The sequence below is a fragment of the Equus przewalskii genome, chromosome 9 (genome assembly GCF_037783145.1).
Source record: "Equus przewalskii isolate Varuska chromosome 9, EquPr2, whole genome shotgun sequence".
In the NCBI taxonomy this organism is placed as follows: domain Eukaryota; kingdom Metazoa; phylum Chordata; class Mammalia; order Perissodactyla; family Equidae; genus Equus; species Equus przewalskii.
In genome coordinates, this window is record NC_091839.1 from 27,490,602 (window position 1) to 27,506,383 (window position 15,782).

Consider the following 15,782-nt stretch of genomic DNA (forward strand, 5'->3'; position numbering starts at 1 on the left):
CTTCAGGCAGCAATGCAAAGTAGGCCACAACAGGACAGAGTGAGTTCCGGTATTCCTACCGTACCCTGAGACAGATACTGTTGGGTGCCCTCTACTGGCCATCCCCTACTCTACCCATTTCTTTTCTCAGCCTACCCCAACACAACCCCCAAGATTAAAGGTGACTTGACCAATAAAGTCTTTATTATCACACAGGATAGAGCAGACCAAGGTAGATGGTGCCAGGGGAGGGTGATTTGTGGGCTTACTGGACACGTCACTGGGATTACATGCAGACTTGACCACATCCATGAAGAACATGCATCTTCTTAAGAAGCCCAAACTTGACATTCTTCAAGGCTTCTTCACTAGTGTGGGGTCAGTTCATTCCCTAACTCTCTCAGAGGCAATGGGAATGAAGCCATTCCAAAGGGCCCAGGACAATCCAGATTCCCTCCAGGAAAGAGGAAGGGAGACACAGGGAGCTGTTTTCTCCAAGCATATGTAGTTGACTGCTGCAAATATTTGGATCCAGGCAGCCTGGAAAGAGGTTCATGCTCCACGGGGAAGACAGCTCTGCCCAGGTTCCTGGGCTGCTCAGAAAGGGCAGAGTAGCTTCCAAAGGCTTTTCTATATTAGTGGTACATGTAGGTAATTCCTCTGTGGGTATTCTACTGCATGAAATTTGACTTGGCTTAAGATTTTTCTTACAAAGGCCATTTCCATCAGGCTCGGTTCAGGTATGAATTTTTTTATGCTGAGCAAGGTTGCATAGGCGGCTGAAGATTTTCCCACAGTGGCCACACTCATAAGTCCTTTCTTTGGTGTGAACTATCTGGTGTCGAACGAGTGTGGATCTTTCACTAAAGGCTTTTCCACACTGACTGCACTCATAGGGCCTTTCTTGTGTATGAACTCTCTGGTGACGAACCAAGTGAGAGTTATTGCTGAAGGCTCTCCCGCATTCACTGCATTCATAAGGCCTTTCTCCAGTGTGAACCCTCCAGTGATAAATGAGGCTAGACTTCCGGCTAAAGAACTTCCCACATTCACTGCACTCATAAGGCCTTTCTCCGGTGTGAACTTTCTGATGTTTAATGAGAATGGAGTTTTGGCTAAAGAATTTCCCACATTCACTGCACTCATAAGGCCTTTCTCTTGTGTGAATTCTCCAGTGCTCAATGAGACTGGAACTGTGAGCAAAAGCTTTCCCACATTCGCTGCACTCATAAGGCCTTTCGCCAGTGTGAACTCTCCAGTGCTGAATCAGGCTGGAGCTGCGGCTGAAGGCTTTTCTACATTCACTGCACTCATAAGGCCTTTGCCCAGTATGTACTTTCTGGTGCTGAATGAGTGTAGAGCTGTTGCTGAAGGCTTTCCCACATTCACTGCATTCAAAAGGCCGTTCTCCAGTGTGAACTTTCTGATGTCGAAGGAGATGGGAGCTTTGGCTAAAGTCTCTTCCACATTCACTACACTCAAAAGGCCGTTCTCCGGTGTGAACTTTCTGGTGCTGAGCAAGGTTAGAGTTATTGTTAAAAGCTCTTCCACACTCACTGCACTCATAAGGTCTTTCTCCAGTGTGAACTCTCCAGTGCTGAATGAGAGCAGAACTGCGGCTGAAGGCTTTACCACATTCATTGCACTCATAAGGTCTTACTTGGGTGTGAACTTTCTGGTGCCGAAGGAAATTGGAGCTTTGGCTAAAGGCTCTTCCACATTTGCTGCACTCAAAAGGCCTTTCTCCAGTGTGAACTTTCTCATGCCGAGTAAGGTGTGACCTGTTATTGAAGGCTTTCCCACATTCGCTGCACTCATATGGCCTTTCTCCTGTGTGAACTCTCTGGTGATGAACAAGTGTGAGCTTGTGCCTGAAGGTTTTCCCACAGTCACTGCACTTATAATATTTCACTCCAGTGTGAAATTTCTGGTGCTTCCTCAGTTTAGATGGGTGACTAAAGGCCTTCCCACACTCCTCACACACATAAGATATTTCTCCAGTGTGAAATTTTTGGTGGTTAACAAGAGTTGACTTCTTCTCTAAGGAATTTCCAACTGTCGAACATCTAAATGGTATCCCCTCAGAGTGAGTTCTCAAGTGGTTGAGGAGAGTGGAGCTCTTCCCAAAGTCTTTTCTACAGGCACTGCACTTGAAGAGTTTCTGTGTGGTATGCACTTCTGGGAGCTGTCCAAGACCGGAACTGTGGGGGAAGGCCTCCCAGCACTCTGTGCTCCTACATGGGTGCCCGCTGCTGTCAGTGGCTGGGTGCTGGAGGAGGTCATGGTTGTCCGAGACATCCTTACCATCTTCCCCACAAGTGAAGAGCTTCTCTGACAGGTAGACTATGGAGCTCTTCACAAACAAGTTCCTGCCCTTGTCCCATATGAAGGGCTTCTCCCCACTGTGCTCCTTCTGGTGCTGGTGAAGCTTTGCACTGATCCAAAACTCTCTTCCACATACTCCACATGTGTAGGGGGTCTCCTCAGGATGTGTTCCCTGATGTTCGTCCAGGTGCAAAATGTCTTTCAAGAATGGGCCACACATGTCACAGGTGTCAGCCTTCTGGGTGGAAGCATGTGCACTGGGAATCCTGACCTGTGACACCCCTTCTACAGAAGCAGTCTGCTTGGAATGTGCTTCCTCATCTTCCACTCCATGCCAACAACCTGAAAGCAGAGAAATCCCCAGTTAACTGAGTGTTCCACTTGGTGGAAAGGATGACTCATTAGAAATGTGTGACTGGCACTTCAATGGGTCCAAGGGATTGCTGACATGTCAAGGGGGCCAGAATGAGAATGAAGGGCCCACTGTGCAGGACAAGGCCTGCCAAGCCACAGAATAAAGAGGCCTCATCAGAGGCAAGAACACAGAGATGCGGCAAAGGACTTGAACAGACATTTCTCAAAAAAGATATAATCATGCATCATATAATGATGTTTTGGCCAACAATGGGATGCATATATGACAGTGGTCCCATAAGATTAGTACCATACAGCCTAGATGTGTAGTAGACTATACCATCTAGGTTTGTGTAAGTATACTCTGTGATGTTTGCAAAATCACGAAATTACCCATCAATCATTTCTCAGAACACTGCCTTGTTGTTAAGCAATGTATGACTATGTGTGTATATGTACATATATATACAAATGGCTGATAAGCACATGAAAAGATGCTCAACATCATTAGTCATTAGAGAAATGCAAATCCAAGCCACAACGAGATACAACTTCACACCCACTAGGATAGCTATAAGAGAAAAGACAGTAACAAGTGTTGATGAGGCAGTAGAGAAACTGGAAACACTGGTACTGCAGTGGGAATGTAAAATGGTGTTGCCAATTTGGAAAACAGTTTGGAAACCCCTATGTATCTACCCAAGAGAAATGAAAACATGTCTATACAAAAACTTGTACATGAATATTCATAGCAACATTTTTCATAACAGCTAAAAAGTAGAAACAAGCCAAATGCCCACCAACTGATGAATGGATAAACAAACTGTGGTATATCTATAAAGTGGAATATTATTTGGCCATAAAAAGGAATGAAGTACTGATATGTGCTATAACATGGATGAACCTCAAAAACATTATGCTAAGTGAAAGCCAGTCAGGGAAAAAGATATATTGTGTGATTCCATTTACATGAAATGTCTAGGATAAGTAAATCTATATAGTCATAAAGTACATTAGCAGTTGCCTAGGACTCAGGGGGGAAGGGGTGAGGGAGGATAGGTAGCAACTGCTAATGGGTACAAAGTTTCTCTTTAGGTGATGAAAATGTTCTAAAATTAGATTATAGTGATATTTATACAACTGTATAAACATACTAAAAACCTCTGGATTGTATACATTAAAGGGGTGAACTTTATGGTATATCTCAAGAAACCTGCTTTTAAAAAATGTCTCATGGGGGAAGGGGCAGAACCTAGGCATGGCCCCACACTGGGTCACCCAGCCAGGAATTGGTTAAGCTCAGTGGGATCCATTAGGCAGACCAAAGATGCCTGATCCCCAACCTCTGCTCCCAGAAGGCCCCTGGGCAAAGCTATTAGGATTGCTTATAAGGCTGCCCAGGGAGAGACAGGGGTAGTACACAAAGCCCAGTCCCAGCATCCACAGGTACCTGGGAAGCAAGAAGTATCCATGGTCTGGTTTTAGGATTAACAGAACTTTCTATGGGGAGAAGACATAAGGCAGAAGCTGGTCACCATGCCAGGGCAGGGCATAAGGGCCTTACCAAGTGAAGTCATGAGCTCAAAGTTCTCCAGCATCACATTGTGGTATAGGTGCCTCTGGGCTGCATCAAGGAGCCCCCACTCTTCCTTAGAGAAGTACACGGCCACATCCTCGAAGGTCACGGGGCTCTGAAATGATGGGACAGGTGAGCCAGGGGGCCAATAGGAGAACTGAAAAACAAACAAAATAGTCAAATGGACACCCCAGGCCCTTGGGCTATAACTCAGAGTTCTGCCACATCTACCACTGGCATCTCCTCTTCTCATGACCCCCTCAGTTCCTACTCCTCCTCAGGCCCCCACCTCAGAGGCAATAACAGGCCCTCGCACCATTGGTGTCCCTCTCCACATGTAGTTCTACTGGTCACTGTATTGAGGCCAATCCAACCCAGAGAAACAAAGGGCAGGTGGGCAGAGGACAATATCTGAGCTCTGGGCTGGCATGCAGCCCCTCCTTCCCCCACTGGCCAATTTTCCTTGTGTCCCTCAGATCACCTCCCAAGTATAAGAAAATTTGGGCTCTCCTTTCTTCCTTGAGCCTCCTCTAGTACCAGAGCCTTGGGCCCATTGGTTTATATACCCTTACCTTGTACACATCACTCTTTGGACCATACCATCCTCATTTCTCCACCCTCCTCTCCATTATCACCTGTCCATACCACAGGCATCTCCCTAGTGTCCCCACATCCCATTATGCACGTGGCATACTTGACAAAGGCAATCAGGACCCAATACTGACCCTAGCCTGCCCAAGATCTCCAAAACCCCCACTGCCAGGGACAGCCATCACCCCTCCAGTTAATGCCTCCCCTCCTCACCCTGTTGCTTCAATCGTCACCTCCCAAGAACCACGAGTAGATTTCAAACACCCTTGCTCTCTTCTACCTCTGTTCTTTCACATGCTGTCCCCTCACCAGTCATAGCAGTCCTTGCTCTTCCTAATACATAAATCCTAGACCTGCTGGCCCCTGCCCGTGGCTTGGGGACTTGTAGCTTGGGCTGACCCTTTTCCGTCTCTGCTACTCCTGACAGCTGGACAAAACCCACAGGCCCCCAAACCTGCTGAGCTGTAGAGAAACCATTCTAATCCCAGGACCCACTGCCATCTTACTTCCGTTACTTGTAGGCTTCACTTTTTGGTCCCACGTCTACTCTCTGCAAAGAGGCTTCGTCACCATCCTGAAGCCAATCTACAGCTGCACAGCGTCCACACACAAGCCTCGACCCTTTGGATGTCTCCAGCCTGGACCTGGCATAAATCCATACTTGCATATTCAGAGGCACAGTTGGCCCCTCAATTTGGCAGTCCTTGGGACATCTCAAATACAGTATGGCCAAAACTCAACTTTTTATTTTCCCTCTATAAACTACTCACACCAATTTCACATCTGCAAAACCTTCCGGGTCAACCCTGCTATCTCACTGCCCCACATCAGGAAATCCAGTCCACCCTACTTAAAAAGTAGATCCAGGAGTCAACGACTTCTCCTGCCTTCACAGCCTCCTCTCTGGTCCAGCCGCCAAAAGCACACACCTGGACTACTGCACTCACCTCCATGATGTTTCTGCCTCTAACCCCACCCAGTCTGTTCTCCACTCAAATCCACAAGGAGCCCGTAAAGACCGGAGCCAGATCACCTCCCTCCTCTGCTCTAAACTTTCCGTGACCCCCACCACACTCAGGAGAGAGGCCTAGCTCCTCAGCCTGCCACTCCAGGCCTAACTCCAGTCTCCCTGCTACCTATTTCTACCCGACGAAAGAGACATGAGGCTCCCTGAACACTTCCAAGCAATGTGCACATGCGGGTCCCTGTAGTCGGGACACCCTTCCAGACCTTATCCCACAGGATTCCAGAAACGTGAACTCCTCCATATAACCTCTGGCTGGATTCAAGATGCGAGGGAAGTGACTCTCAGGGCCCTAGACTCACGTGGCGACATCACTATTCCCTACGCCGCGGCTCCAGGATCACGAGGGCGGGGACCCCGGCGGGTGAGGGCCTGGGGCACCCGGCTCACCTGCGCCACGTCCATCAGCGACGCCGCGGCCCCGTCGGAGCCTGTGGGCTCATCCGAACCCCACGCCCCAGTGGGCGGGCGACCGGGGCCGATGGCCGCACTCGGCCTCGTCTTCCCCGGTCTCAAATGCGCCTGGGGACCGGGGCGCCTCCTTCCGGGACCGTGGGACGAAGGCGGGGTGCAGAGACGCGCCGCGTCCACTCCACACCCGGGAACACTGAGGCTTGGGAAGGAGGAGTCACTGGCCGGGAGCAAAAACGCGTTCAGCAGCGCGGCGAGGATCCGGGCACCGCCCGGTCCCTCTCCTGCGGTCCCGGAGGCCGCCTGCGGACGGCCCCTCCGCCACGAAACGAAGCCTGCAATGGCGACGACGGAAGTCCCGCCCCATCCTCCGCTGCCCGCGCGGAGCTAGCTTTCATTGGCTCAGGGCCGTCGCCAACTATGACGCTATCTCCCGAGAGGTCGCGAGTAGCTTGGTCGTCGCCTAGGTGATCACAAAGGGCGCGCCTCGCGTCTCTGCTCACGCGACACGAACTACACTACCCAGAAAGCCCCTGGCCGTGCGTCCTGCCCTGGCCAATAAGGACCCAGGAGAGGGGCGTCATCGGGCGTGCCGTACAGACTTTGGTCAGTGATAGCCTAGGAGGAGGGGCGTTTCCGGAAGGGCCGCGCTGCGGGGGCGGAACTTCCGGTGTCGGGCTGTCGCTGTGGCCTCTGGCCTTTGAGGGACTGGGTCGGCGGCTGTGGACGGCGTCCGGGGGGCTACCCGCGCCCGCGGAAACGGGAGTGGGCAGGGTACGAGCGTCGAGGAGGGTCCGCCCCTGCGCTCTGCATGCCCCGTGGCCGTAGCGAATGTCCCGCCTCCCGGAGCCCTTACGGCGCGGGGCTGTCCGCCGGGGCCTTCGCCAAAGCCCGGCAGTGCCCATGGCCGCCCGGATTCGTCTTCCTTGGCGTTGCGACCTCTTCACGGAGTGGGACGGAGGCTCACAGCCCGCGCGTCCAGAGGGCGTGGCCCAGCGCTAATAAGCGAGCCGAGGGGCCAGGCACGGATGGGGACTCTTCTGGCCCCCACCCGCTGGACTCCAGCCCCAGTGTCCCAAGTCCCCGACTGAGCCCCGGGCCTTGGCGCTCAGGACAGCGGGGCGTTCACGGGGGCGTTTCCGTTTCAGAATCCGGTTTGATGAGAGGCGGAGGGCACAGGCAAGAGGGATCTGCGTGTGCGAAGACTCGGAGGTGAGACCGACCTGAGGGCACCCAGGAAAGTTCTCGCATCTGGCCTGCGGGGCACCGAGAGCACGGGGAGAGGAGTCCTGCCTCTGGACAGGCTAAGTGTGCTGGGGGACAGGGAAGATTCTGAACAGAAGAGAGATGGCCGTGAAATGAGAGAGGATTTTGAGAGCACCCCAGTGGATATTGTGGGAACACACTGTTGGGAGGGGGGTCGTGGTGGGGCTGTAAACGGGGCGATGCGTGAGCCTGCTGCTTCATTCTTCATTCATTCTTCTGGCAGTTATGATGTGGCTTGTCCAGAGTAGAAGCAGGAGAGGTAGGAGTAGTGATCAGATTCTGGATAGATTTTCAAGATGGGGTTGATGGGATTTCCTGCCACATATGGGGAGTGAATGTAAGTAGGGGATGAAGGACCGTCCCAAGTGTTTAGGAAGAATGAGGTGCTACCCATGGAGATCAGAGGTTCTCAGAAGGAGGATGTTTGGGGAAGATTAGCAGTTGGGTTTTGTGGGTGTAGAATCTGAGTTGTCTGGGACCTCTGAGTGGAGGTGACACATCCACCCATGAACACAGAGGGAGTTCCCGTTTGGCCTCCAGATGTCCAGGCTGCAGTGCACTGGTGGCCTGGATCAGGGAAGGGCCTGAGAATGGGATTTTGGAAGGAGAGTTTTAGGTTGTGGTTAAGACACATCCTGAGGTGAGTGTGGGGTGTCCAGACTAAGAACCAGTGGCTGGATGGAGGAGGTGGGTGCAGAAACAGAAAAGCACTGTCCAAAGACCACTGGATCTGGGGAAAGCGCACATCCAGGAGGAGGGCCTATGCTGTTAGATATGAGGTGGGGAGCAGGCGTGTCAGGGGACAGGGTTAGGGAGACATAAGGGGAGGTGGCTAGCATGACAGAGACTGGGATCCCAGGTCCCTTGCCCAGTGCTTAGGTCACATCCATCTGCCTCCTGGCTTGGTGTTGCAGGGCCCAGTGACTTTGAGGACAAGGTCACATGCCTCTTTCAGAAAAATAGTGGGGCTCCTTAGTGAAGCTTGCATCAGTCCATAACCAGAGAGGCCCATGGAAGACCAGTCCTGGTGAGTGGGAGACAGATATGGGAGTGCCTGTGGCAGTGGGCTAGTCTCTCACCTGGTACCTGACCTGTGCCCTGTTTCCCTGGTGCCAAAGTGGGTAACCATGCCTTTATTCTATCTTTCTGACCCCCATCTGACTCCATCCTACTTTCCCCTGACTCCTGTCCCCTGGCTGACCACTCTCTGTTCTCTGCCTCTCACGCTTTCTCTGTCTCCCCTCTTCTGGCCAGATCCTCCACCATTGGCATTCCCTTAACATGTCCTAAGCCAATACACATCCTTAAATGGTTCTTGAGAACCTTTTCCTCCATGAGACTGGCTTGTTCCCTCTGAGGAAGGTGGGCACAGTATTGACAGTCTGAGGCCTAGTCTCCCCTCACTGCACAGCACCTGACTGTCACCAAACACTGAGACCCTGCCAACCTCATGTTTTTCAGAACCCACAGAGAACTGACACTGAAGAGACACCTGACCAATGCATAGCATGTGGAGAGATGTTCAAGGAGAGGCAACCCTTTGCTGCCACCAAAAAACTTCAAAATGGGAAAAAAATCTCAAGCACATTGGGAATGTGGAAAGACCTTCAACTTTGTCTCCGTCCTCAGAAAGCAGGAGTATGTTCACATCTTAGAATGTTCCTAGTATGGTAACATGGGAAAGCCACCAGCCAAAGCTTCGGTCCCTTTGAGCACCAGAACGTTTGCCACAGAGAAAGCCATTATAAAGGCAGGGACTGTGGCCCAGCCTTGAGCAAAATTTTGCAATTTCCCCTTCACCAAAACGTTCACACTGATCAAGGACTGTGAAGTGTGGAGAATGTGGGCACCTCTGTTCAGAGCTGCGCTCTCGTTAGCACCCAGAAATTCACACCAGAGAGCAGTTGTACAAATGCAGTAACTATGTGAAACCTTTCAGGAATTTTTTTTTTTTAAAGACTGGCACCTGAGCTAACATCTGTTGCCAATCTTTTTTTTCCCCTTCTCTTCTCCCCAAAGCCCCCAAGTAGATAGTTGTATGTTCAAGATGTAGGTCCCTCTGGTGGTGCTATTTGGGACACTGCCTCAGCATGGCCTGATGAGTGGTGCCAGGTCCACGCCCAGGATCCTAACCTGGGCCACGAAAGCGGAGCACACGAACTTAACCACTCGGCCTTGGGACCGGCCCCATTTCAGGAAAATATTAAACTTGTTTCACACAATCCCCGTTGGAGAAAGGCATAATGAGTACAGCTAATGTTGAACAGCCTCTTCTCACAGATTTACTCCTGTTTTGCAGCAGCAAGTTACTACATTGTAAGTGTAGTAAGTAGGAAAGCAAAAATCTGCAGTTCCCGCCTTGTTTTGCATAGAATGATTCACACTGGAGAAAGCCCCAGGAGTACAGCCAGCATGGGAGAGCTGTCACCCACAGCTCCCACCTTGCCCAGCACCAGAAACTTCACTCTGGAAAAAAGCTTTTTGAGAGCAGTGAATGTAGTCAAGTTTTCAGCTGCCTTTTTTTTTTGGTGAGGAAGATTGGCCCTGAGCCAACATCTGTTGGCAATCTTCCTCTTTTTTTTTTTTTCTCTTCAAAGCTCCAGTACATAGTTGTATATCCTAGTTGTAGGTCATTCCAATTCTTCTATGTGGGATGCTGCCACAGCATGGCTTGATGTGTGGTGCTAGGTCTGTGCCCAGGATCCAAACTGGTGAACCCTGGACCACTGAAGCAGAGCATGCAAAGTTAACCACTTGGCCATGGGCCAGCCCCTGCCTTTTTAAAAAATTTTTTATTTTAAATAATCAGTCTCTTTTTTAAACCTCATTCAGTATAAAAGAATTAACACCCAAGAAAGACCATATATGAATAGCCTTCTCCACAAGGTGACCTCATGTAGAAGGACCTCCACCTGGGGAGCCACTTCCTGACTGCCTTGAGCACGAGGAAGCCTGTAGGGGCCACGTTGTACTTTGTGACCTGCTGAGGGACCTCGGGAGAGCTGTTGCACTGCTGGTCCTGTGGAAGAAGCCCTTCTGTGTTTGAATTGCTCGGTGTAAGCAGCCTCCTCTTCCCAGCTGGCACTCCCCCGGGGGGATGGTGAGTGGCCCTGTACTCACTAGATGGCATCATGCTGCTCACCCATGACTGAGTTTGGCATGGACCTGACTCACGCTCTGAGCAAGGGGCCTGATGGGGTGGTTTCTGGGGAAATTTCCCATTGTTCATGGACATTGTGAAGTCTTCATTTGACATCCATCATGCTTCTGTTGAGCTGCTTCAAGTACTCGTGATGTAAAGGTTTTGTAAGCATTCCTGTCTTCACCCAGCCCTGGTACTATGACCTCAGACTGCTCTAGACTGGGTCTTGTTTTGTTTTTGCTGAGGAAGATTTGCCCTGAGCTAACATCTGTTGCCAATCTGCTCTTTTTGTGTGTGAGCCACCACCACAGCATGACCACTGACAGACAAGTGGTGTAGATCTGTGCCCAAGAACCAAACCCTGGCCACCAAAGCGGAGTGCACTGACCTTAACCACTAGGCCACCAGAGCTGGCCTGGGACTGTTTGATAATGGATATGTCACCAATTAATTCTCCTTTGCTATGGGAGCCCTGTTGAGCAGATGGAGTAAATTGAGAACAGAACAGAGGTTCGCCCAGACTGGCCATTGAGAAGCCTTGTAGCACCTGACAGAGGGTAGAGCAGCAAGGTGTGGAGCATTTCTAGCCAGTCGTGACCTGGTTTGCATTTCTACCCCATGTCCCCTGGGAAGGAATGAAGCCTCTGTTCTGAAGTTTCTGACCTGCAGTTCGCCTGGGGAAGGCAGTGGTTGGCCTGGAATAAGCAAGGTGATGGTCTCTGTTCCAGGAAACGTCTCCTCCCAGCAGTGCTGAGAGGAAGCCCTCTGATAGCCACACCCTAGTGGTCTATCACCCACTTGTACTTATACCAGGACCAGGTGAGTATAGTAAGTAGGTGCGGAGACACTGGGTGTGAGGAAGTAGGGCATGGGGGAGCTGGCAGACTGTTAGATGGCTGGCGCTTGCAGGCTGAGGGTGTAGAGAGAATCTTAAGGCCTGTGGATCTGTACATCTGCCACAGCCGTACTCATGATGTAAAGGTTTTATGCATTCTGGTCATCTCCCAGGGAGCTGGATACTTTTGGTCATCATCACCTGGTCAGGAACACCTGGATTATGAGAAAGAACAGCCCCTAGTCCTGTTTGTTAAATAGCTTTATTAAAGTATAATTTATGTGTTATAAAATACACCTGTTGTAAGTGTACAGTTTAATGATTTTTAGTAAATTTATAGAGTTGTGCCACCATTATCATCTCACCTCACTCCCATTGCCCCAAAAAGTTCCTTTGGACATTTGGAACCAAGGCCCACTCTCATGGCCAGCCCCTGGCAACCACTAACTGTTCTCTACGTATTGTGTTTTCTGGATATTTCATCTCAATGAATTCATACAAAATGTAGCTTTTTGTGTGTAGTTTCTATCACTTAGCATAATGTTTTTGATGTTCATTCATGTTACATCAGTATTCCATTTTATTACTCAATAATATTCCCTTGTAAGGATATACCACATTTTCTTTATCCACCACCAGGTGATGGACTTTTGAATTGTTTCCAGTTCATGGCTATTATGAATAATGCTGCCAGGAACATTTGCTTGCAAATCTCTGTGTAGACATGTTTTCATTTCTCTTGGGTAGATTCCTAAGAGTAGAATTGCTGAGTCCTATGGTAGGTTTATGTTTAACTCTTTAAAAACTGCCCGACTGTTTTCCGATGTGGCTGTACCATTTCATGTTCCCATCAGCACTGTAGGACTGTTCCACTTTCTCCACCTTCTTGCCAACACTTGATTTTGTCATCTTAGTGGGTGTGAAATGGTATCTCAATGGATTTTTTTAAATTGTGGTAAAATATACATAAAGTTGATCATTTTAACTATTTTTAAGTGTACAGCTCAGTGGCATTAAATAAATTCATGTAGTTGTGCAGCTATGACCCCTATACATCTCCAAAACTTTTTAATTTTCCTAAACCAAAACTCTACTCATTAAACAATAATCTCAATTTTTTTTATTGAAGTGATAATAGTTTATAACATTGTAAAATTTCAGTTCTACATTATTTGTCAGTCACCACATAAATGTTACCCTTTACCCCTTATGCCCAGCCCCCAACCCCCTTTCCCTCTGGTAACCACTCATCTGTCCTCTTTGTCTGTGTGTTTGTTTATCTTGCACATGTGAGTGAAATCAAACGGTGTTTGTCTTTCTCTGGCTTGTTTCACTTAACATAAGACTCTCAAGTTCCATCCATGTTGTTGCACATGGGATGATTTTGTCTTTTTTGTGGCTGAGGAGTATTCCATTTTATGTAATACCACATCTTCTTTATCCTTTCACCAGTTGATGGGCACTTGGGTTGCTTCCACGTCTTGGCTATTGTGAATAATGCTGCAATGAACATAGGGGTGCATAAGTCTCTGTGAATTGTTGATTTCAAGTTCTTTGGATAAATACCCAGTAATAGGATAGCTGGATTGTATGGTATTTCTGTTTTTAATTTTTTGAGAAATCTCCATACCGTTTTCCATAGTGGCTGCACCAGTTTGCATTCCCCCTAGCAGTGTATAAAGATTCCCTTTTCTCCACATCCTCTCCAAAATTCATTTTTTGTCTTGGTAATTATAGCTATTCTAACAGGTGTAAGGTGATATCTCAGTGTAGTTTTGATTTGCATCTCTCTGATATTTAGTGATGTTGAACATCTTTTCATGTACCTGTTGGCCATCTGTATATCTTCTTTGGAAAAGTGTCTGTTTACATCCTCTGGGCATTTTCTGATCGGGTTTTTTGTTGTTATTGAGTTGCGTGAATTGTTTATATATTTTGGAGATTAACCCCTTGTCAGATACACAATTTGCAAATATTTTCTCCCAGTTGATGGATTGTTTGTTTGTTTTGTTCCTGGTTTCCTTTGCCTTGCAGAAACTCTTTAGTCTGATGAAGTCCCATTTTTTAACTTTTTCGTTTGTTTCCCTTGCCTGAGTAAACATGGTTTTCGGAAAGATCCCTCTAAGACCGATGTCAAAGAGTATCCTGCCTATATTTTCTTCTATGGGTTTTATGGTTTCACATCTTACTTTCAACTCTTTGATCCATTTTGAGTTAATTTTTGTGTATGGTGCAAGATAATGGTCTACTTTCATTCTTTTGCATGTGGCTGTCCAGTTTTCCCAACACCATTTATTGAAGAGACTTTCCTTTCTCCTTTGTATGGTCTTAGCTCCTTTGTCAAAGATTAGCTGTCTGTAGATGTGTGGTTTTATTTCTGGGCTTTCAATTCTGTTCCATTGATCTGTGTGCCTGTTTTTGTACCAGTACCATGCCGTTTTTATTACTATGGCTTTGTAGTATATTTTGCAGTCAGGGATTGTGATGTCTCCAGCTTTGTTCTTTTTTCTTAGGATTGCTTTAGCTATTTGGGATCTTTTGTTGTTCTGTATAAATTTCAGGATTCTTTGTTCTATTTCCATGAAGAATGTCATTGGGATTGCATTGAATCTGTAGATTGCTTTACGTAGTATGGACATTTTAACTATGTTTATTCTTCTGATCCATGTGCATGGAATATCTTTCCATTTCTTTATGTCATCTTCAGTTTCTTTCAATAATGCCTTATAGTTGTTATCATATAGGTCTTTCACCTCCTTGGTTAAATTTATTCCCAGATATTTTATTCTTTTTGTTGCGATGGTAAATGGGATTGTATTCCCATTGAGTTCTCTTTCTGCGAGTTCATTATAAGAGTATAGAAATGTAACTGATTTTTGTAAGTTGATTTTGTACCCTGCAACTTTTCTGTAGTTGTTGATTATTTCTAATAGTTTTCCAATGGATTCTTTAGGATTTTCTCTCTATGTAAAATCATGTCATCTGCAAACAGCAAGAGTTTCACTTCTTTATTGCCAGTTTGGCTACTCTTTATTTCTTTTTCTTGCCTAATTGCTCTGGCCAAAACTTCAAGTACTATGTTGAATAACAGTGGTGAGAGTAGTGAGAGTAGGCATCCTTGTCTTGTTCCTGTTCTCAGAAGGATGGCTTTCAGTTTTTTTTGCTGTTGATTGTGATGTTGGCTGTGGGTTTGCTGTCTATGTCCTTTATTATGTTGAGGTACTTTCCTTCTATACCCATTTTATTGAGAGTTTTTATCATAAATGGATGCTGGACCTTGTCAAATGCTTTCTCTGCATCTATTGAGATGATCATGTGGTTTTTATTCCTCATTTTGTTAATGTGTATCACATTGATTGATTTGTGGATGTTGAACCATCCCTGAGTCCCTGGTATAAATCCCACTTGGTCATGGTGTATGATCCTTTTAATGTATTGCTGTATTTGGTTTCCCAATATTTTGTTGAGAATTTTTGTGTCTATGTTCATCAGCAATATTTGCCTGTAACTTTCCTTCTTTGTGTTGTCCTTGTCTGGCTTTGGGATCAGGGTGATGTTGGCCTCATAAAATGTGTTAGGAAGTGTTCCATCTTCTTCAATTTTTGGGAATAGTTTGAGAAGGATAGGTATTAAATCTTATTTGAATGTTTGGTAGAATTCTCCAGAGGAGCCATCTGGTCCTGGACTTTTTTGGGGGGAGGTTTTTGATTACTGTTTCAATATCTTTACTTGTGATTGGGGTATTCAATTTCTCTATTCTTGATTCAGTTTTGGGAGATTGTATGAGTCTAAGAATTTATCCATTTCTTCTAGGTTGTCCAATTTGTGGGCATATAGTTTTTCATAGTTCCTTTGTATTTCTGTGATCCATTGTAACTTCTCCTCTTTCATTTCTAATTTTATTTATTTGAGCCGTCTCTCTTTTTTTCTAAGTCAGTCTGGCTAAGTGTTTGTCAATTTTCTTTATCTTCTCAAAGAACCAGCTCTTAGTTTCATTGATCTTTTCTACTGTTATTTCTTTGTCTCTATTTCATTTATTTCTGCTCTAATTTTTATTATTTCCCTCTTTTGCTGACTTTGGGCTTTGTTTGTTCTTCTTTTTCTAAGTTCTGTTTGGTGTAGTTTAAGATTCCTTATTTGAGATTGATCTTGTTTATTAAGGTGGGCCTGTATTGCTATAAATTTCCCTCTTAGGACCACTTTTGTTGCATCCCATATGAGTTGCTGTGGTGTATTTTCATTTTCATTTGTCTCCAGATGTTTTTTGATTCTCCTTTAG

General features: G+C 47.0%; 1 protein-coding gene and 1 long non-coding RNA gene across 3 annotated transcripts; one reads left to right on the forward strand and one right to left on the reverse strand.

Annotated features, from left to right (window-relative positions):
• Positions 1-161: 161 nt before the first annotated feature.
• On the reverse strand, positions 162-7,401 carry ZNF132 (zinc finger protein 132). 2 transcript variants are annotated; one of them, XM_070558890.1, is made up of 3 exons: positions 6,240-7,401; positions 4,223-4,391; positions 162-2,646 (listed from the first exon to the last, which is right to left on the reverse strand). In XM_070558890.1, the coding sequence occupies exons 1-3, from the start codon at positions 6,252-6,254 to the stop codon at positions 716-718; spliced, it is 2,115 nt and encodes a 704-aa protein (XP_070414991.1). In that variant the 5' UTR covers positions 6,255-7,401; the 3' UTR covers positions 162-715. The 2 variants fall into 2 exon arrangements, with proteins under 2 accessions (XP_070414991.1, XP_070414992.1); XM_070558891.1 differs by having other exon boundaries at positions 4,223-4,349; positions 6,240-6,733.
• LOC103567814 (uncharacterized) lies at positions 6,889-12,010 on the forward strand. Its single transcript, XR_548780.2, has 3 exons — positions 6,889-7,034; positions 7,409-7,472; positions 8,988-12,010. It is a non-coding gene; the product is annotated as an uncharacterized lncRNA (long non-coding RNA).
• Positions 12,011-15,782: the final 3,772 nt, after the last annotated feature.

Bases quoted from the DNA above. Each gene is read 5' to 3' on its own strand.
- ZNF132 (XM_070558890.1), bottom strand. The intron at 2,647-4,222 runs GTAAGGCCCTTA...CTCTGCTTTCAG, and splicing joins TGAGCTCATGACTTCACTTG to GTTGTTGGCATGGAGTGGAA.